Source organism: Leptinotarsa decemlineata, unplaced genomic scaffold, assembly GCF_025532065.1.
Source record: "Leptinotarsa decemlineata unplaced genomic scaffold, Ldec_3_MD MMD2_tig00026347_RagTag_RagTag, whole genome shotgun sequence".
Taxonomy (NCBI): Eukaryota; Metazoa; Arthropoda; class Insecta; order Coleoptera; family Chrysomelidae; genus Leptinotarsa; species Leptinotarsa decemlineata.
The window spans coordinates 2522883-2545740 of NW_027412698.1; the positions used below are offsets into that span (position 1 = coordinate 2522883).

Below are 22858 nucleotides of genomic sequence, written 5' to 3' on the forward strand. Positions count from 1 at the left end.
CCAATGACCAAAATTGTTCAAGTTTAACCCTAGATCGCTTGTTATATCAAATCTGATCCGCCCTTTTCAAATGTATATTTCATGATGTTCTTTAAATTCTAGCTGCGAAACGCCACATATCATATCCACTACATCTTTATGAACATCGACATTAGGGTCATTTTCGTAATCAGGAAAGAATATTCAAGTAAAATATTTTTTGCACAGTGTACCTTTCAGTCTCATTCTAGATTCGGTTGAGGCGTATCATTTAGGCAGAGTTTTGATCCAAATATTGATATTGTGGCGGATATTGAGATATTATTCCAAAAACATCAAAAACCTAATCTTAGCCCTGATTGGTTTTTGTCGTTTTTATGATTATGACTTTTCTGTAACATGGTTGAAAATGCATCTAAATTACATAATAACAAGTAATAAAAAATAATTCAACCAAAAGTATTTGATTACAAAAAACCAACATTTTCATCTCCAAACTATGTCAGAAACATAAATTGCTCACCTATTAAAATAAATGCTTCAGGAATTAATTAGAACTTACTGAACATAATCAAAATCAACTGCAATGTGAGGCTCAAGAGATGATGAAAATCAACTCTGCATAAACATTTAAGAAAGAAAGAAAGCACCTTTAACCAAAATTCTGAGAATATAAATAAGTCGTGCAAGCAAAACTTTTTATGAATCAAAATAACAGAACAAATAATTCAACCAAGACGTCCACTTCATTTAAAAAATAATGAAAGAATTTCACCCATCAGATTTTTTTTTATATCCGAACTATTTCGAAGATCGCACCAAAGAGGAGCAATAATAAATTGATTTCAAAACTTCCAATACCTTGATAATTTCCCCGACCGAGAGCAACATCTTCGACAAGGTGACTAATCTTGAGATTGACATCCAGTCCTAACTACATAGAAAATTTTAAAGTAGTTACTGAAGTAGGGAATTATTGAAGTTCCAGTTAAAAAAAATGGAAGCCCTGACTTTCATATATTGACCCCCTTGGAGTAGTTATTTATTGAAAAACTTGTACAATGTCGGAGTATTCAACTACACGCAACTCATTTTCGAAAATTTGCATCACCAAAAGATAATGAAAATCAACTCTGAAAACAGAACAAGTGCCGTATCACTTATCGCTTCCTCAAGTATGCCTTGACATTCAAGAAAGAAAACACCATTATGATCAAATTTGTTCAAGTGTAAGATTTTCCTGAAAGAGAATAAAATACAACAATAAAATATTCCTGTTACAATAAAACAAATATTCCTGTTTCCTGCAATACACCTGTAAGAAAGTATTTTTTTCCAATGCTGAGCTAGTAAAATGAAAATCAAAACACTTCCCAGCTATATTACCTTCGTCAAAATGTGACCATAATATGTATTGAAATAATTTTGTGAATGAAAACATTTAACGCTAATGTAAGCCCTGTAAGCCATTCAACCAAAATTATTTGATGATAAATTGAGAAAACACTACTACTATTCCACAATATTTCACAAACTTCATTTTTCTTCTTTTCAGCTTCCCAGGTTGACTTGCCCTTGAGATGGCTTTGGTAGTGTTTCAGCTGTCTTTATCATAGAGCAGGACTCTGAAAAAAATATATAAGACCTTAGACACCAATTTTAGTTATCAATACAATCAAACTAAAAATATTGTTTTCACTATGTTCTATATTTTTCTGTGGAATGAATATACTATTATTAAAAATTATTATTTTTATGATGAAGACCCTGTAATGTGTGATAGCTGCAAAGATATTTTTTACTATAATCCCAAGACTACGAAAAACTGCAAATCCAACACCTACTGAATACAGAGCTATAATACTTGTTAAACGTGATATTATGTACTTTTGCCCTGACCGCAAAGAAGCATTCAAAAGAGCTCCAGCTATTCTCAAAAATATCAAGGTTATGGAAGAAACAGTTGAAGGAATGAAAAAGGATATAATGAATATCAAAATGGAAATGGATCAATTGAAATGTAGTTTTGAAAGTTGTTTAGTGGTCTTCAAGAAACTTCCCCCCTTGATAGAAAAGGTTGCAAATCTGGAATCTGAACAAGAAAAGCTCAAACAAAATATTGCAGCGAAGGCAGGACTTTCCCAGCTGTGTGAAATGGAGAACACGATAGCCGAGGTGATGGATAGACAACAAAGGGCAAGTAATATTATAATTTTTAATGTGAATGAATCTACCCAACAAATACAAGCAGAGCGTAATGCTGAGGATATGGGTCACTGTGAATAAAATTTTAAAAGACTATAATATAAACAAACAGGGTCTGAAATAATTTAGATTAGGCAAATTCAATGTAGCCAAAAGTAGACCAATGAAAGTAAAATTGAATTCACCGAAGGATGTGATGTATGTACTTAAGAATAAAAAATTCTTGTTACAAACACAATATCATAAATAAATATCAATATAAACATGTATAATAGTTTGATTTTACCTCATTTTACTTATTGTGGAACCATCTTGTACTTACTAAACCAAAATGAAATTGGAAGACTTCAGAAACTTAAAAATAGAGGAATGAGAGTAATATTATCTTGTGATAGAAGAACACATATAACATTAATGTTGAATACATTAAAATGGTTATCAGTAAAAAATTACTTTCGTTATTTAGCATTAATATTTATTTTTAAAATTAAAACTGGTGATGTTCCTGTATATCTACGTGACAAATTAAAGTATAACTTTGAATATCATGAATACAATACAAGAAGTCGCAATAACTTTCATATACGTCAGACTAGTAATGTCAATTCAAATAATACAGTTTTCATTAAAGGAGTTCAAGCATTCAACGAACTACCGGAGGATATTAAGAATGCTACCTCTCTAAATATATTTAAAAGAAAATTAAAAGTGCACCTTTTAGACCTACAAAGTGTTTAGTATAGGAACCTGCTAATACAGTTTTTTTTTCTTCTTTTTATTTCATTTATTGTGCTGTTTTTATTTATATATTTCAATGTACATGATTTTAAATTTTAAATTTTAATTGTGACATTTAAATTTTTAACCTAGATTAAGACTAATATTGTAACTGCATTAGCTTGTGCTAAATAAACGATACATATATGAAGTATAAGATGTGAAGTATAAGTGTATAAAATATAAATGATTAAAATAAAATAGAAATGATTAAAATAAAATATAAACTATATATACATACATATGCAAAGGTTACATCACAAGAACTAGGACAACGAATAAAAATATGTGTTTCACACACAGTACAATCGCAGTTTCATCACATTCTAAATTACAGCGCATCGTCAAAATATTCTTGTAGGTCATAATAGGCTTTATCATTTAATAGTTTTGTACATTTCTTTCTGAATATGATGAAAGGAGTCTCTTTGATTTCATTGGGAGGTTTATTGTATATCCTGATTCCATTATATATCAACGAGTTTTGAACCAAACATGTTTTTGGAATTGGTAGACTCAGTTCATTTGACCGCTTTGTGTGGTATGTGGCTGTAGCTGTAGATAAGCCTTCAAATATGCCTAATATTAAAATTACATCTGACCAAACAAGATTGCAGCAAGCACATTATATATACATAAAAAATCAATTAAATGAGCATAACACAAATTGAGATTTCTCAAAAACGATCAAATATATAAATAATATACCTACTATTGTTAATAAAGTTGGGCATATGCAATTCAATGTAGACATTATTTACTTAAATGCTCAAAGTTTACTCAATAAAATTGATCAGATCAGGGATACTGTATTGCAGCTCAATCCTGAATTGATTTTAATCAGTGAAGCAAGAATAACTCCAGAAATCGATAATTGGGAAATTGAAATATTAGGTTACAGTTTAATCAGATGTGATTCTAATAGTCAGTATACAGGAGGTGTCATTATATATGTTAATTCTAATGTTAATTTTTCGGTATATAAAACCATTATACTAGATAATACATATTGGTGTAAAACTATTAAAGTTGATATTGGGTCTAGTCAGTGGTTGGTAGAATGTTTCTACCGTTCGTCCTCAAGCTCTGAGGTAAATTTTTTAGAAAATTTTTAAAATAATGTATGTGATTCTCTTTTTAACTCTAAATGGCTCTGTATAGTGGTTGGATATTGCAATTTTAATCTGTTGAATGAGGATTTTTATAGAGTGAAATTTAAAAATCTGTTGTTACAATATGGAATTGATCAGTTAATTTCTGAACCTACTACAATAACAAATGATAGTGAAACTCTGATAGACTATGTTCTAGTTAATCAAAAAAAATTTATTGCTCAAGTTCATTTACACCTAAAATAAGTGATCACTCTCTGATTACCCTTAACATATTTAAAAGTGATAGCAAAACTACACTAGTGAAAAAATACAGGAATCTTAACGAAGAAGATATGCATAGAATCAAGCTTGAGCTGATGTCTTGTAACTGGTATTTAGATTTGAATGATACTGAGTGTGTGTGTGTGTGTATATATATATATATATATATATATATATATATATATATATATATATATATATATATATATATTACTATTAATGTAAGTTACAAAAAAGGATTTGAAGCTCTATGACTTCTATTTGATTATATGCGAGCGTTTTCGACAGCTGGTCATGCTGTCATCCTTTAGGCACTATTCTATATGAGCGTGTGATCCTGTTGTTTGTCTTTTTATACAGTCCGAATGCCTCAGTACAGGCACTTCTGTTACTTTAGGTAAATTTGCCTGTATTTGGATTACATCAAGTACTATTCTTTGTGTTAAATCTTCTCTAGGTTTATTGTTTCTAGGCGTGTATGTTGATTTGTTTAATATATTGAATGTTAGGTCTTGTTGTTTTGATTTGTACTTGTTCCTCGATAAGTGATTTTTGACTGTTAAATTTATGGATGTTTAAGTTTTCCCAAATGTCCATGCGGTTTCCCTTATCGACTTGTTTTGTGAGTTTTATGTATACTGTATATCCCGGGATGGATACAATGCTCGGACTGCAACAAATTCTATATCGACCAAACCAAGAAAAAACTGATCCAAAGGTACGATGAACACAAAAAGGCATACATAAACCCAATAGTATATAAATCAAACCTAGCAACACACGCCATACAAAACAAACATAACTGTCCCCCACCAGAGAGCATAAAATTCATAAAAAAAGTCAATAAGGGAAACCACATGGACATTTGAAACTTGAAAACAGGCTATTGTCAAAAATCAAGCTATTTTATCAAATACGGCAGTAAAGACTGCTTCACCAGGCAACTTTGTATACGAAAAGACTGGGTTTGCCAAATGTCACAGTACCAATAATTAAACTAATTAATTTTGAAGAGTGGCGCGCGTTAGATATCACTGTTAATTTAAAAAATTCCTGAAAGATTCAGAAACTGAATATGGCGACGTCGTTTTTCAAACCGAAGTACTTTGGCTTAGTAGAAGTGTAATGCATTATACAACTTAAAAAGTGAAATTTGGTAATAAAGAATGGATGTGCGATTTTGGGTTTCTTATCGACTTGACTCAGCATTTCAATGATCTTAATGTGGAACTTCAAGGCAGAGAACAGTTTATTCACAATGTGTATGATGAAATTCAAGGCTTTGAGCGCAAATTAAAATTGTGGAAACACTATCTTTTGCAGAATACATTTCCACGTTTAGAAAAAGAAAACGTTACTAGAATTGAAGGAGTTATATTTTTAGGAGTGATTAATTTTTGGGAAAGAAAGTTTTTGACTTTCTACTACTCCATCTTGATACAAAAAAAAAGCATGAGGGAATCTTTCAAAGAAAGGAAGGAAGTAATCAATTTGAAAATAACTATGTAACTCTATAAGGTCAACTCGGGGAAGTGCGTTAGTCGGGTAAGTGCGTTAGTGAGCCTGTAGTTTTTCTATTTATGAATGAATAAATGTGGCGACTTGCACAATAAATCTTTTCAACATATTTCAACTACCCATAAATAGGTGGCAGTAGACGACGCGATTTTGAGGCAACGGAATATCATTTTTCATGAGCGTGCAAAATAAACAGGTGGTCGTAATTGGTATCGTAGTTATGCATCTGCAATCATCGTGAAATATTTGTGTATTTTGGTAAGTATAAATGTGAATTCTCATGTAGTAATAATTGAAGTAACTAACAATAGTTTTATGTTTTTATTTCAAATTCATGATTAGGAAAAAAACATGACGTACGCACTTAACCTACAAAAATGTTAGAACGGGGAAGTGCGTACCGGTCAACTTTTTACTAGTACGCACTTCCCCGACAATTTTTTTGAAAATATAACAATAAATAACAGTTATATTTATCTCTTGCAGATCACAATGCCTAACAAATATGTGCGAAAAACTGATAAAGGTGGTAAATACACCAGAGAGCAGTTGCAACAAGCTGTGGCAGAAGTAAAATCAGTAGTTTATACCGCATATAGAGCTAGTAAAAATTATAATATTCCGCTGACAACCATAATTGATCACATTAAAGGAAGACGTGGAAAGAAGTCTCACTCTTTTGGTAGATCGACAGCTCTACCCTTACAAGATGAAAAAACACTAGTGGCAGGTCTGACTTATATGGAAAAATACGGCTACGGATTGTCGCGAAAAGAAGTTTTAGACATAGTAGGGACATATGTAAAGGAGAAAGGATTAAAAACTCCATTTAAAGATGGTGTACCTTCGAAAGATTGGTTCATTGCATTTAAACAGAGACATAACCTTTCTTTGAAAAAACCACAGAGTGTTGAGTATGCTCGGGAAAAAGCTTGCGATCCATTCATTATCAAACATTATTTTAACAACTTAAAAAGTACGATCGATGAATTAAATTTAAGCGACAAGCCACATCTGATTTGGAACTTTGATGAAACCAGCTTTTGTGAAGATCCATCTAAAACTAAGGTTATTGGTCCAAAAGGGAGTACAGCAACTCGCACAACAAGTTCGCCGGGAAAGGAAAACATCTCCGTGCTACTAGGATGTAGTGCTGCCGGAGCCAAAGCCCCTCCACTCATAATATTCAAGGGCAAGAATATATGGGACCAATTTATGGCTCCACAAAATACAGGATTCCCTGGAACAACATACGCTGCCACAACAAATGGATGGATGGAAACTTCAGTGTTCGAAAATTATTTTAAAAACAGCTTTTTCAACAATCTGGGATCAGAAAGACCGGTCTTGATCATATTTTTTTTTTTGGTGGCCGTTGGACGCATAGTCCATAATAGCCAGCAACTAAACGTTAGTTTTTCTCTCAATTTTTCGAAAGCAAGGGAACGGGTGTTAGGATATTACTTTTCACACCCAGGGGTCGATCAGGGTGACTTTGCACAGAAAAGGTAGACAACGGAAAGAAAGGATTTTGGGGATGGGAACATGAACACATAGAATTCACATCAAGTATCCTCTACAACTTCAGGTTACAATCATTCACGAATTTCATCATAGCATCTATTACTTGTGGTTTGTTCAGTGCCAGTAAGAGCAGTATATTTAACGGTGGTATTATTTTTTCTCGTCTTAATGTTTCCATGAAATCTTTGGTTTGTTCCTGATGTTCAGAACAGTTAAAAAATATATCATCAATATCAGATATTACATTACAAGTGGCACATTTGTTTGACTCAACGATTCCTATTTTGTAAAGATGAGCTGGATAACATGCATGTCCAAATTTCAGTCTGGTTATTGTAACAATTGTTTTCCGTCCATACTTCATTTTTTTGTGCCATATTTCCGCAGGGATTTTTGGTACTAACCGGGTATACTGCGTAGCAGAGTTTTTACAATACTCTTTCCATGCTGTTTCCCAATTTTCCTTGAACCTACTCTTTGCTAAGATTAGACATTCCTCAGCGCCACTTTCATTCTCAAGGTGTTGTCCTGTTCTGATGCCTGTCTTTGCCAGTTCATCAACTTTCTCGTTGCCTATTGAGCCTGCATGAGCTTTGATCCACATTAATTTGATATCAAAATTAGCTTCATAGAGCCTGCTGATAAGAATTTTCAATTCCAGAATATGCGAGCTGAGTTGATATGTAAGTATGTTGATAGGTTGTGATATTTTTGATAGTACAGACAGTGAGTCAGATATTATTATTGTTTTTTTAATACACTGTTGTTCTATATATTCAAGTGCTCTGGTTATAGCAATTGCTTCTGCTGAAAATATGAAAGTGAGTTGGTTCAGTTTGAATATCTCACTCACATTCGCAATGGGAATATAATATGCACAGCTAGTTCCTTCACATTGTTTGGAAGCGTCTGTATAAATGCATGTGTACTCTGGAAATTTATTTATATAACTTTTCAGGATGCAATTGTTTAAACTTGGTTCATCACTATATACAGGGATTGTGATAGAGAATGAATTTAGGGCATATTGAAATTCTTTCATGTTATTTATGCTACCTTTATTCGGGTTTTCCATTATATTATGTATGTTTCTATATGCAGTACATAGCGGTGGGGATGGTTTTTTCTCCCAATATTTGTTGGTTAGGTCACACATGTTCAATTGGGCTACTTTTTGTATGATACCAGGATTTTTGATTTCCGATTTAATGATGAATTTTTCTGCCAAAAATTGTCTCCTTAATACAAGTGGTGGTTCTAACGCTTCTACACGTAACGGTTCGATGGGTGTTGAACACATGGGACCTAGACAGAGTCTTAAGGCAGAGTTTTGCACAATGTCCAATTTTTTTAGAGTTGATAAGCTAGCTGATCCGTATAGCGTATTGCCATAGTCAATGATGGAACGAATGTATGCTCTGTAAAAAAGCAGGCAAGTCTGCGGGTCAGCCCCCCACCATGTCCTTCGTATTAACTTTAAAAAGTTGATTCCTTTTTGGCATTTTGTTGCGATGTGTTCAATGAAAGGTTTCCATGTGAGCTTTTTGTCTAAAATAATTCCAAGGTACTTAATTGTTGGAGACACTGGGAGATCGGTATTGTTAACTGTGATGTTATTCATGTTTGGTAAATTGTGCCTGGTAAAAAATGTAATATAGGTTTTTTCGGGGGTGAGGGTGAATCCCAATAAGTTAAACTTCGTAATCATCGATGCGATGAAAGATTTCAAAGACAATATGCAGGTTTGTAATTTTTTTTCGGTGTTATATACTACAAAATCGTCTGCGTACTGAATGAGTTTATAGGAAGTATTTTCCTCGTGTATATTACTTGTAAAAATATTAAACAGTAATGGTGATAGGACGGATCCTTGTGGTAATCCCATGGAGACATATCGAGGTCCTATAATCGAATTATTTGCTGTTCTAATGTACACTTCTCTTCGCGATAATGTTTTATATATTAAATTAGCAACTCTTTCGGGGATTGCAGTTTCTATTAATTTTTGTCTCAACATATGGATACACACCGAATCGTAAGCCCCTTTTATATCCAAGAAGGCAGCACCTAGGTAATGATTTTTTGAAAAACATAACTGAATATCGGTTACAAGATGTGAAACTGCATCAATGGTTCCTAGTCCTTTTCTAAAGCCGAACTGTTTTGAAGGGAGACTAGAATTGCAGGTCAAGTAAAATTCTAATCTATGTTTGATGATTCGTTCGAATGTTTTGTATATACATGATAATAAAGATATGGGTCGGTAGGATTCATGTAAGTTAGGGTTTTTCCCTGGCTTCAGAATTGGCACCGCAATGCTTTTCTTCCAATCTTCAATCTCTTCGTTTCCAGTCCAAACATCATTGAATATTTCCAATAAAAATTTTTTAGCTGTAGGTGGTAGATTCCAAAGCATATCATATGTTATTTGATCGAACCCAGGTGACGATTTGTTTGAGTGTTTCAACGCAAAATCCAGTTCGTTTAAGGAGATTGGTGCAGATACTATATCTCTATGTGATGATCGCTGGCTGATATTTGGGTTCACTTCGAAATCTGTTTCCTTGTTTACCCAACATGGTGTGATTCTTTCGAAAAACTGTTCTATCCAGTCACTATTATCGTAAGTTGTGCTTGTGGAAGCAATTCTATGCATTCGTCTTGCTTGTTGCCATAAACTTGCGGAGGGTGTGTTTTTATTTAAATTTGCTCACTCGTCATTACTCGTTCGTAATTTTTTGTCAAAGAACAACACCATAATCATGTGTTAGCCACCATATTCACCAGATTTGGCTCCTGCGATTGAGAGGACGGCGTTTTGCGACGATTGAAGAAATAAAAGCAGAATCGCTGAGAGAGCTCAAGTACATGCCAAAAAGTGCACATCAGAACTGCTTCGAGGATTGGAAAAAACGCTGGCACATACCATTTAATGAATTTTGTTTATACTTTAGACAAGGGACAATATGTAGTATCACTTACGTTTGATTTCTCAAAGGCTTTTGACTGCCTAAACATTGGTTTCATCTTGGAAAAACTCAGTTTTCTGGGTATCAGGGGCACTATTTTGAAATGGTTTGAATCTTATTTGACGAACAGAAGTATAATTATTAAAATGGAACATCGATTATCAGAGAGGTGTGCTGTTTCTTTAGGCGTACCTCAAGGATCAGTACTGGGACTGTCAATTTTTCTTCTGTTTGTTAACGACCTTACCAACCACATAACTGTTGGAAAAGTTACAATGTTTGCAGACGATACCACAGTTACTGTTTGTGGAGATACTCTTGAGGAACTCCAGAAGAATATTAAAACTACTCTTCTTGAAATGGAAGTATGGTGTCAGAAAAATCGCCTTATTCCGAACAAGAATAAAACGGTTTATATAAATTTTCATATAAAGAAAAAAATTCCTGAAAATCTTTATAGCAATATGAATCTTAGTGATAGTGCCAAACTACTCGGTACTTGGCTAGACTCTGACCTCAGCTTCTCTTCTCAAAGAGACTTTGTTGGTAAACAGGTCAATAAAGCATATTAGGCAATTGTTCAAATGAAACCAATTTTAGACAGGAATGGGTTGCTGAACCTATACTATGCATATAGCCACTTATTAAATAATATTGCAACATGGGGGCTACCAACTGAGTACAAAAGAGTTTTTATATCTCAAAAAAGACTAATTATACTGATATTCCATTTGGAACATAGAAAATCCTGTAGATCCACTTTTAAAGAGCACCGTATTCTACCATTCCATTCCATATTTATCCTAAAATGCATAACATTTGTGAAAAATAACTTTGCTGAATTCAACATATTGGGAAGAAGTAATAATTACTCTTCAAGAACATTCATTATTGATATACCAAAGCATAGGACAGCAACCTTCAAAAAATGAACTCTCTATAACTGTATATCAATTTTACAACAAGCTGCCAAAGCTTCTTAAAGACATTAGCAGCTATGACAATTTCAAGAGCAAAACAAAGAAATATCTTTTGTGTTGGCAAATATTTATGTACAGATATATGTTTATTTTAATATTTACATTCCTTTTGTGAAGCTATTTGTTGTTATAAGTTTGTAATTGTTATTTCTGACATCTCTATATTCTATATACATATATATTTTACTCATTTATGTTAGTATACCTATTCTGTGACCTGCCATTTGTACTGAGTGTATTCATTATGGTTAATAAATACTACTACTACTACTATTATATCGGGGGAACAACTTTGAAGGGAACGAAATAGAAATTGATGAATAAAATACACATTTTTTTTGACTCGCAACATTAGACAGATAGATCATAACATTCATCTTCACTTATTACAAATTTTAGGTTTTCGGAACGTGGTCGTATGGTTCAAATAGTTATTATATAGAGCATTCATTCAGAATGGAAATGCTTGAAGAACCTATTATATAGTTAAAATATCCAGCGAAAACAATACAATGTGTTACTGGAATACCCTAACAAAATTTTTCGCTTTGATTAAAATAAATTCTACTGTTTTTCTCACTGTCACCTAAAATTCATGTTTTTTCTGTTAGTTTGTAATCACGTTCATTCAAGTCTCACATTAGTAAGTAACCCTTTTTTATACAACTATATTTTTATAATATACAATAATATTGAGAGAGGAGAGGTTAGCTCGACTGGCTAAGTTAAGAAACAGGGTAAGATTGAAGCAGGTATTGAAGTCAGAGACAAAAAATACGAAAGCTTTCGAGACTCCATTCTGTTCATGCTTTCTAGACTTTATTGGCTCTTCTTCAGGAACTCCATAGTACAATGAGATATAATTATATATATACCAGTTAGGGTGACAGTGTTCCATGTGAGTACAATTTATTACCATTCATTCAAAGTAGAACTCATGTGAATGATATCTGATTCTTATTCCTCAACAAATGTTCGATATACAAACTGAATAGAGAAAAGTATCTTCTGTATGATCCAGTGTTCATATAGAAGTATTTGTTTCGAAAGAATTTTTTCTTTCGTGTAATTCAATGTTTATATGAAAGTAGCTGTTTCAGGAGGACCTTCTTTCAGTTTGTGTCTGAAAGTTACTTCTTTGCATGATCTACACATCCATGTATAGAGTTACTTATTTTCAAATTGATTACTTCCTTCCTTTCTTTGGAAGATTCTCTCATCCATTTTTTTTTGTATCAGATGGAGTAGTAGAAAGCCAAAAACTTTCTTCCCAAAAATTAATCACTCCTAAAAATATAACCCTTTCAAATCAAATTTAATTACAATTGCAAAACAAGTGAAAGTATTACTTATGAAAGTAGAGGTTATGAATATGAAATCAGCAAAGAAATTAATGTTTTTCTTGATACATTATGAAATCTGAAGCATATAACACTCATGAAGTTTAAACACATGGAAACAACCAAAGTTCATACAGAGAAAATACTCAATTTTATTTCGAGTTGAAACGAGAGATGATGGTTCAATTTTAATTGTGTGTGATTTTATATACAGTAGGATGATTCATATGCAGAATTCTAATTTGAACTCAAATTTTTGCTTGCTAAGAAATAATTATTGTTTCATAATCTTTCAGAAAGAAAAATGTTGAAATCTTACCATTTGTTCGTCAATGTTCTCCGAACCACTTCTATTATTATGGGTATGTAACTGACTCCCTCAAGTTGCATTCAACGAGTGTTCCCAGGTGTTTCCACTCAAATTTATCCATAATCCATATCCGTAGCAGACACATGTGGAATGTCAGCACTTCTTATCGGCCTAAACATACAACTGTCCATGCAAGACTGATTTCTGGTCTGAAATGGAAAAAAAACAATAAAAAAGGGTCCATATTTTCAAAACTGAAATAAATTTATTCATTCAATGAGTCAGGAATCGCTACATATATTTTTATCGTAGAATTCAGAAGGAGCTCACAAATCTTTAGTATCTTGCTAATCACATACTAAATTCGACAGTCCCTCTAAAGAACAAGAAGAATTCTATCATAATCAAGAATATTTTAGGCAGTCTTGAGCAGTAGAACAGTATAATATTTAATTACTGGAGGTTCAGTATGCAGATGTCCACTTGGCAATAAGTAGAATAATTTTCAGGAAAATGAGGCATGAAAAACCTCAACGTTATTGGAAAATTCATCTCAGTGAAATTTCAAATACATGAAATGAAACAAAAGGTAATCGGTACTGAAACAAAAAAAGACTTTGGAACAAAAAGATTTCAGAATAACCTCCACAGAAGACCTCATCCAATTTCGCTATGCCGCAACTGACACTTGCAATCTAAAAGTTTGCCCTCTTTCATGCACGGAAAATACATGGTTGCTTTCAGTAGAAAGATGAAGAGAATTGTTTAGTCAACAAGTGCGATTCTCAGAGAGTTTATTCATAAATCGATGGATTAACTATGATACAATAAATTGGTGAAGTTAAATTATGAAAAATTAAAAATTACACTTTCATGTTTTTTACCACTTTTATTTGTAAGTAAAGTTTCGTCCTAAAAGGACATTTTCAAACTTATACATTAAACTAAAAATAATTAATTACATTAGCCTTTATATAACACCACTGTAGGTAATAACAGAGGTACTCAACTTATTTTATTTTTTTTTATTTATTTATTTATTTACAGTCGCATCGACCTCTAGGGTCATTAGCGACTTGTCGATATATTACATGGAAAAAAAAATTTAGAGAGTATGTAACAAATTGGTATTTCTGAGGAAAGCTAATAGGTTATTAATATCACATTCATCTCCTAATATGTCCTTTATTGATGGTGGGAAGCCAACTTATTTGGGTGCCTGAATTTTGTCTGTCTGTGACAATGTGGATGTGCTAATTTGAAAACTGGTGAGTAAACTAGATCGATTTGATCATTCAACAGGTTGCACCCGCAATGCTCATGCTTATGAATTTCCGAGGATTCCAAATCCTTCCTTGCATAGTGCAAAATTTCTGCATCACAAGGAATGGTTTGGAAATGTCAAATTATTGTTACCTAGTCTGAAGGACCTTTCATGTTCAACATATTGTTTTGAGAAATTTCGACCACATTGTCTCACATAAACACTATTACACTCGGGACACTTAAGCTTATAAATTCCAGATTTCTTTAACTTGTCCACTTCTTGATTTCTGATTGCTTGATCTGGGGGTATATTGATCTGTAAGTGAATTTACGGCTTTGTTTTCTGACTATCTTCTGGATTGTGTCTGCGTTGAAACCATTATTATGGCCCATCTGTATAATTATTTTAAATTCCCTAGCTAGATTATTAGCAGACAAGGGTACTGAGAATGCTCTGTGCAACGCTGAATAGTAGGCTGCTAATTTATGACTGTCTGGATGGAAAGAATTACTTGGAATGGTAATGTCTGCTCTCTTGCAAAGAACATTCTCAGTACCTTTGTCTGGCAACAATCCAGCTAGGGAATTTAAAATAATTATACAGATGCGCCATAATAATGGTTTCAACTCAGACACAATCCAGAAGTTAGTCAGAAAACAAAGCCGTAAATTCAGAAATCAAGAAGTGGAAAAATTAAAGAAATCTGCAGTTTATAAGCTCAAGTGTCCAGAGTGTAATAGTGTTTATGTGAGACAATGTGGGCGAAATTTCTCAAAACGGTATGCTGAATATGAAAGGTCGTTCAGACTAGGTGAAAATGATTTGACGATATCAAACCATTGGGATGCAACTACAATTTCCCGAATCTAAACGATACAGAAATTTTGCACTATGCAAGGAAGGGTTGCAAACTCAATTATTTGGAATCCTTGGAAATTCATAAGCATAAGCATTGCAGGTTCAACCTATTAAATGTTCAAATCGATCTAGTTTACTCACCAGTGTTCAAATTAGCTCATCCACATCGTCACAGGTAAAAAAAATTCAGGTACTCAATTAAGTTAAGTACCTCTATTATTGCCTAGAGTAGTGTTATATAAGGGTTAATGTAATTAATCATTTTTAGTTTAATGTATAAGTTTGAAAATCTCCTTATCGGACAAAACTGTAGTAATGTCAATTACAAAAAACATATAAAGTTTCATTTTTCATGATGATTCACTACCATGTGGTAAAGGCTACATCCATCAACTTATTTTAAGGTTAAATCATTTACTTAGCTTTCAGTGTTGTAGCATTGAATATGAAATATATAAATACAGAATACTTCATGGGTTGCCCTTACATAACTTAACCCTTCGTTAGTGTTTAGGGGTATACTATACCCCAGAACTGCAAGTCACAGCTCTCAAATCAAAACGAATTTATCTACCGACTTTTGGTGCTTAGTAGCTGTAGTTGAAACATATTCTTTCAGGTACTACACACCCTCATCTCTGTCCAACGTCTCAGTTGTGAGCGAGACATCTTGGAAGTCAGTCGGGGTAGACATACCCCGGAACGCTTTCAATGTAACTATTTGTGTTATCAAGTTTGGAGGTGAATTTCTCATTTGAAATAATATTCTGCAAAATATTGTTGATTATTTTCATGAATATTTCAGGAGTTTCGCTAAAATTGTGAAATGTCTTACGAAATAGAACAAAAAAAGACTCAAACGTTTATGGGAAGTGTTTGGCGCCAATTCTGATGATGATGATGAGTCATTTATTGATAGTAATTCTGAAGGTGAAGATGAAGGAGTGCTAGAAGAAGTCGGAGTCGCACAAATAGACGAAGAACATGCTGCTGGAGAAGAAACAGAACACGCAGATGACAAAAATACAATTTTTAGACAAAAACAAGTCAAAATGGGCGAAATTCCCAATCAGGAAAAACGTTAGAACAAGATCTGAAAACATTATAATCCATTAACCTGGCGTGAAAGGAATTGCGCTACACCGAAGATATGCTTGATGACATAGTTCGATATACGAATTTCACTAGTTCGGACTTCCATTGTCTATTATATAAAATGATTTGAAATCCCTGAAACAAATAAAAAAGAAGAATTGAAAATGAATAGCTGAAAATAACAATTATATTAACCAAAATAAACCTGAAATGAAATAATAGAGAAATAAAATACAAGTAAAAATAGAAAAATTGAATAAATTAAAGTAAAGAAATGAAAAAAGAAAATAATAAGTGGAGAGATTCCAAGTCACGTTAGTTCACGACGTTTCGACTGTTAGTATCTACAATCGTCTTCGGGTGATGATAGTCATCACCGACAGTACACCGACAAAACATGTCAGATCTTTGTAATACTGATGGAAGTGGTATTGAATTGTAAATGTATGTAAAATATGTTAAAGGGAAAAGTTGCTTAGAATTAAAAGTTATGTTCAAATACGAAGTCATGGCCTGCTATTCGAATTTTTTTTCTTTTGGAAAATTTTGAATTACCCCCGTATGATAAATATTTTTTACTATTTTGATTTAATATGTATTTGAAGTAGCCACAATCAAATCAGTTTGGAGTATTTTTTTATCAAATTGAAGTGTATTTGTAAAATTTACTTGGATTTGTATTTTTTTTCTGTGACCGTCAACTTCATGTTTGTTGCAACAATATTTAACAGAACTCTAGAATAACACAAATACTCTTTTTAACGAGGCAAATACTTTACTAACTAAATGTTCATATGAATAAACTGTCAATAAAAGTATAAAAATTCATTTATTCTGACAACAATGCCTCAACTAGAACAGATATTAAAAAACAATCCAAAATCTATCGCGGATAGACATGAACAAAAAACACATACGCCCTAAAACAATACTGTAGTTTGATAGTGTGGCTTCTTAAAACTTGCCTGTAAAACGTTTTCATATTTGTCCTTAATTAAAAATGCCTCACCCAGTATTATTAACGTTAACTGAAAAGGCAGAATTAGTTTTAATCTGTGGTGATGGTTGTAAAACAATGCGCAAAGCTGGAAATATTTTTATCGAGCGGCATCCAGACAAACAAATTTGCTATTCAAGTGTAAGTAGAATTTTAAAGAATTTCAAACAGCCCGGCTCACTAGAATATAAACATAATACGGAGCGCACGAAACCTGTATGCACAGAAGAAAACCAGCTGGACGTACTTCAAGCAGTAGTAGAAAATCCTAGAAGATCCACCCAAGAAATTAGTGATTATACCGGCATAAAAAAACCTCTGTGAAGTGTATTCTCAAGAAACAAAAGTACCATGCTTACAAACCTACATTCATTTGTACATTTCAAGAAAGAGACTATGATTTGAGATATGATTTTTCCATGTGGATTCAGAGTCAAATAGATTGATTAGATTGATTATTTATATTGATTAGTTATATTTAATTGTCCTTATTGCTTAAGCTTATGTTCGTATTTTATTAGTTAAACGAAATTTCTTTATTATCTACTATGACTTGCAATTTTACTTATATTAATAAGTTATATGACTTGTCCCATTGCTCAAGCTTTGTCAACAAGTTGCCCTTAAGACAATAAAGCATATTTATTATTATTATTATTATTATTATTATTATAGAAGAACAACGATATATTTTCATCGATGTATTCTGTTTGGAGATAAATCTGCTTTTACAACAAATGGAGTTCTATCATCACAAAATTGCAGATGGTGGTCAGATGTCAACCCCAATTTTATTATTGACAAAAAAATCAATACTATCAGAAAACAAACGTTTAGTGTGGTATATTAAATGATAAATTACTAGGTCCGTTTTTTTTTTTTTTTTTTTCGCGAGAATTTGAATAGGAGAGTTTTTGGATGATATGGTATTAAAAGAACGGCAAAAGTTATGGTTCCAACATGACAGTTGTTCTGCCCATTCTACTAGAAATGTTTCTCAGTGGCTGAATAGGACATTTTGTAATAAATGGTTAGGACGACATACCGATCCTCGATGGCCTCCTCGTTCTCCAGACCTTACAGCTCTAGATTATTTCTTATGGGGATACTTAAAACAAAAAGTCTACAGAGATCGCCCCTTTAATAATGTTGATGAGCTTGAAATTTCAATACGAGTTCATTGCACAAATATTCCCGCTAATGTGTTGCGATCTACATTAAACGAATTTTATGAGCGAAAAATTAGATGCATCGAAAGAGAAGGTGGACATACAGAGACGCTTCGATAATTTTTATTGTTAGCACCTGTTAAGTTGTGAAGTTACCTACTGTATTTTTTTGTACTATCGCTTATTGGTTCTTTTTTGTTCATGGCAATCCGCGATAGATTTTGACAGTTTATTCATATGAACATTATACTTAGTAAAGTATTTGTCTCGTTAAAAAGAGTATTTGTTTTATTCTAGAATTCTGTTAAATATCGTTGCAACAAACATGAAGTTGATGGTCACCTAAAAAAATACAAATCCAAGTAAATTTTACAAATACACTTCAATTTGATGAAAAATACTCCAAACTGATTTGATTGTGGCTACTTCAAATACATATTAAATCAAAATAGTAAAAATATGTATCATACGGGGGTAATTCAAAATTTTATAAAAGAAAAAAAATTCGAATAGCAGGCCATGACTTCGTATCTGAACATAACTTTTAATTCTAAGCAACTTTTCTCTTCAACATATTTCTATATTTTTTGAAATAAGGGTACTTTACTGTTGAACGAACTTTATATTTTTTGTCCTATCCTGTATGGTGTTTGTCATAAAGCCATTTCATGTACACTTGGTATAGTTTTGGAACATGCACCAACTTTTGTCAAGAATAAAATTTTCTGAGAAAACGATAATAAAAAAGTTTCCCATTTGTTGGACCACACTGTATAAATATCAGAGTAAGAAAGAATGAACTTATAGTACTCAATTCAATAAACAAAAAGCTACTGCATAAGCGAAACATGTGATATATTTTTTAAATAAAGTTTTCATCATGAGAAATGAGTGTCTGAAATAGTCAATTTGTTTACTTTTGGATGCTCGTATCTTCAAAAGCAGACTGAAACAATGTGTTTTGACTTCAGATTATGTGCCAACAAAAATACAAGAGTCCCATAATTTTTTTTACAACTGAAACTTGTGATTTCACCGTTTTCCATAATATAAGAAGACATAAAGGATATAGTATTATTTTTAAAAATATAGTCAGTAGGCATACTTGAAGACTGGTTGATATTGAAATTATTTTAAAGAACAATTCGTTCAGACCGGTCTCAACCTACACTGTAGGTTAATGAACAGCCACCTATCAGAAAACAACTACTCCCCTGGCTAATATCACAAATTACTTCGGATTATATCCAACAGGTATCAGTGCAGCTGTCGGACTATTATTTTGTGGAATAGAACATTTTGAATTTCACTAGTTCGGACTTCCATTGTCTACTCTATAAAATGATTTTAAATCCCTGAAACATCTAAAAAAGAAGAATTGAAAATTCAGAAAATTCAAGGAAGCCGCATACATGTTGTCCAACAACGTATTCAGCCAAGGCAGCGTAGAAATACGCAACATATGGAAACCCATCATCAAGCAAAAAAATGGCCAACTCCCGCCAAAACGGTCATCTCCCACGGAACCAGTGAAGCGGAAAAAGGAAAGCGGGGATAAGTGAAAGTACTCGAACGACCTATAAATAGTCATCTCTCGGAGGAATCAGTCCAGTCATCACCCGAAGACGATTGTAGATACTAACAATCGAAACGTCGTGAACTAACGTGACTTGGAATCTCTACACTTTTTATTTTTTTTTTCTATTTTTATTTTCTATTTTCATTTCTTTATTTTTATTTATTCAATTGTTCTATTTTTACTTGTATTTTATTTCACTATTATTTCATTTCAGGTTTATTTTGGTTAATATAATTGTTATTTTCAACTATTCATTTTCAATTCTTCTTTTTTAGTTGTTTCAGGGATTTCAAATCATTTTATAGAGTAGACAATGGAAGTCCGAACTAGTGAAATTCATCATGAAACATTGTCAATCACCTTCAAACAAAAGAACACTTTGAGTAAAGCAACTTTTGTTAGTTTGAAAAAAATTGATAGAAATAAATATTCTTTGTTAATTAAGCATTGCTTTTTGGCGAAAAAAATTCTATTGAAGCCAAGGTCCAACTTGATTACCATTATTCGGACTTTGCACCAGGATAATCAACCATTGAGAAGTGGTGTGAATGAATGAATCTTTATTGAATAGGAAACTTACCCTAATATACATACAATTGAAAAAAAGAAAAAAAATCATTAACAAACAGAAGATAATTTCAACATGTACAAAGATCTGTAAACATGGGCACTATGTGCCAAGTTTAAACAAGATGAAATGAGAACCGAGGATGATGCACCCAACAAAGTAATTCTAGATGACCTCAAAGTGAGGTTGATCGAGATAGCTGATGCTCCAAAGATATCAACTGACCAAAAACAACAAAGAATTGATGAATCTGAGCAGTGTTTGAAGCTGTTCCACCATAAAAAAACACGAATTTATGCGTCGATGTATGACAATGAGCGAAACATGGCTCCATCATTTCACACCAGAATCAAAACGATCAGATCGTCATCTGAGTGGACTACACATTGAGAGCCTACTCCAAAGCGTGTAAAGTCGGCTGGTAGGGATATGATATCAGTATTTTTGGGATGCGCATGGTATAACATTCATTGCCTATCTTGAAAAGGATAAAACCATCAACAGCAACTATTATATAGCATTTGAAAGAGTAAATCGGGAAAAACCAGCCCTAGTTGAAGAAAAACGGTGCTGTTTTATCAAGACAATGCTCGAGTCACAAATCAATGAAAACAATAGCAAAATTGCATGAATTGCTTCCGCATTCATCTTATTCTCCAAATCTGGCCCCCGGAGACTTTTTTCATTTCTTGGATCTCAAGAGAACCTCCAAAAAAATTTAAAAATAGTTAGAAGGTTCTTCTTATGAGATTATTGCCAATTATAAACACTTCTCTAGTTATTGAGAGATGATTAAGAGTGAAGTGAGCCTCTGTATTGATGTGATAATTTACATGAAAATCCTCGTTTTTCTGATTATCCAAGTAATTGGTATGTAATTATTATAAAGAGGAAGGATCAGATACAAAACAATCATACTTCGCTGTTTGATGTAGGTATCTTAAATCTGAATTGGTCAACGTCACAATTATATAAATGAAAGTGCTCACTTGTTATCTATGTTGTGAGTTTAAATATTTGGTGGTTCGATATTGATTATTCATTGTTGCTGATAACGTTATTTCAGTATTGAAAATAATTAGAAACAGGAATTACACTTGGTTACTGCAATAATCAGAATATGTATGTCCATATTCCATAATTTGAATTACTTCATGATAAATCACGTTTCTAAAATTGTCTTTTTCCTTCTCTCATTAAGAATAAGAATTCAAGTCCAAAAATAGAAAAATCAACATACCATGTGAAGATCTTCCATCTGAATCATGGTGTGGTAAGAGTCTATAGAACAATTTTCAATTTCTACTGAAGATTAACTTTTTGCTTTATAGAATAGGATATTTATTTGATGATCTCCTTTGACCTCACAGTTTTAATACCCATTATGGTACCTTGAAAAAAAACTTCTATACATTTCAGAAAATAATTGCTGCAAGGATATACTTACCATTTTAGTATTGACTGTCAACATCGCGACGTTAAACCAAGAGAAGTGGAAAAATATAAAATAAAAATTTGCTTAATATAAAGTACGGCCATAATGTTTTTCAGCAGATTACACAATGGCACCCGACACCAGTGTTGCCAATGGGAATGGCACAAAATAGTTAAATACGTGGGACAAAAGAATGGTCGGTATTTTTTCTTCTTCTTCTTCTTATGGCTCTGCCTTTTCGGCAATTTGCCAGTCATCACCCAACTGGGTCCGTATTTGATGAACGGTATTTTAGAGTGCAATTTAATGATTCTGTACCGTCAGTAGGTGGTATCGCAGAATATCCCATCGAGTCGCGTCGCCTCTTCGCGTCAGTATACGGTATGTACCGTGCGTTCCACTAAGCGCTCACAACGATCAAAATGCTCCTATAACAATTCCACATAATGAACGTGGTTGTTGTGGTCGCCTCGAGAACGTCACTGATGACATCATTACTTCAGCTCACGGCAAGCTCAGAACATACCCATCTGAAGAGGTGGGTCGAAGTGGACGTTGAGAATATTTCGGCGCAATTTTTGAAATATATAATAAATGTTTTCTGTCATTCATAATTCATTTCTAAATCTCCAACTCATTCCATTTTTTAATCTCATAAGTAATCAATGGAATAATTACTTACACATAATGAAGTAAATTTAAGATTAGCATAAATTTAGAGTATAATCTAAGTGTGCTCTATTAGACATAACATTTCCAAAATTTATATTCTATTATGTGATAGAAAATCAAGTACCACCTTAAATGACTTGTGAATTTTTCATTTGACTAATGATGAAATACATTCTCATAATTACTGATACGTGGCCTGAGTTTCCGATTTTCACGATTATACTTTTGTCAAGTCGCATT

The 22858-nt window shown here is 32.8% G+C and overlaps 1 protein-coding gene and 1 long non-coding RNA gene across 2 annotated transcripts; one reads left to right on the plus strand and one right to left on the minus strand.

Moving 5' to 3' along the window:
• Positions 1-1344: 1344 nt before the first annotated feature.
• LOC141486242 (uncharacterized) lies at positions 1345-22113 on the minus strand. Its single transcript, XR_012467721.1, has 4 exons — positions 21959-22113; positions 21752-21902; positions 12988-13187; positions 1345-1604 (listed from the first exon to the last, which is right to left on the minus strand). It is a non-coding gene; the product is annotated as an uncharacterized lncRNA (long non-coding RNA).
• LOC141486155 (uncharacterized) lies at positions 5975-7367 on the plus strand. The gene is made up of 2 exons (XM_074183872.1): positions 5975-6113; positions 6342-7367. The coding sequence occupies exon 2, from the start codon at positions 6348-6350 to the stop codon at positions 7365-7367; it is 1020 nt and encodes a 339-aa protein (XP_074039973.1). The 5' UTR covers positions 5975-6113; positions 6342-6347.
• Positions 22114-22858: the final 745 nt, after the last annotated feature.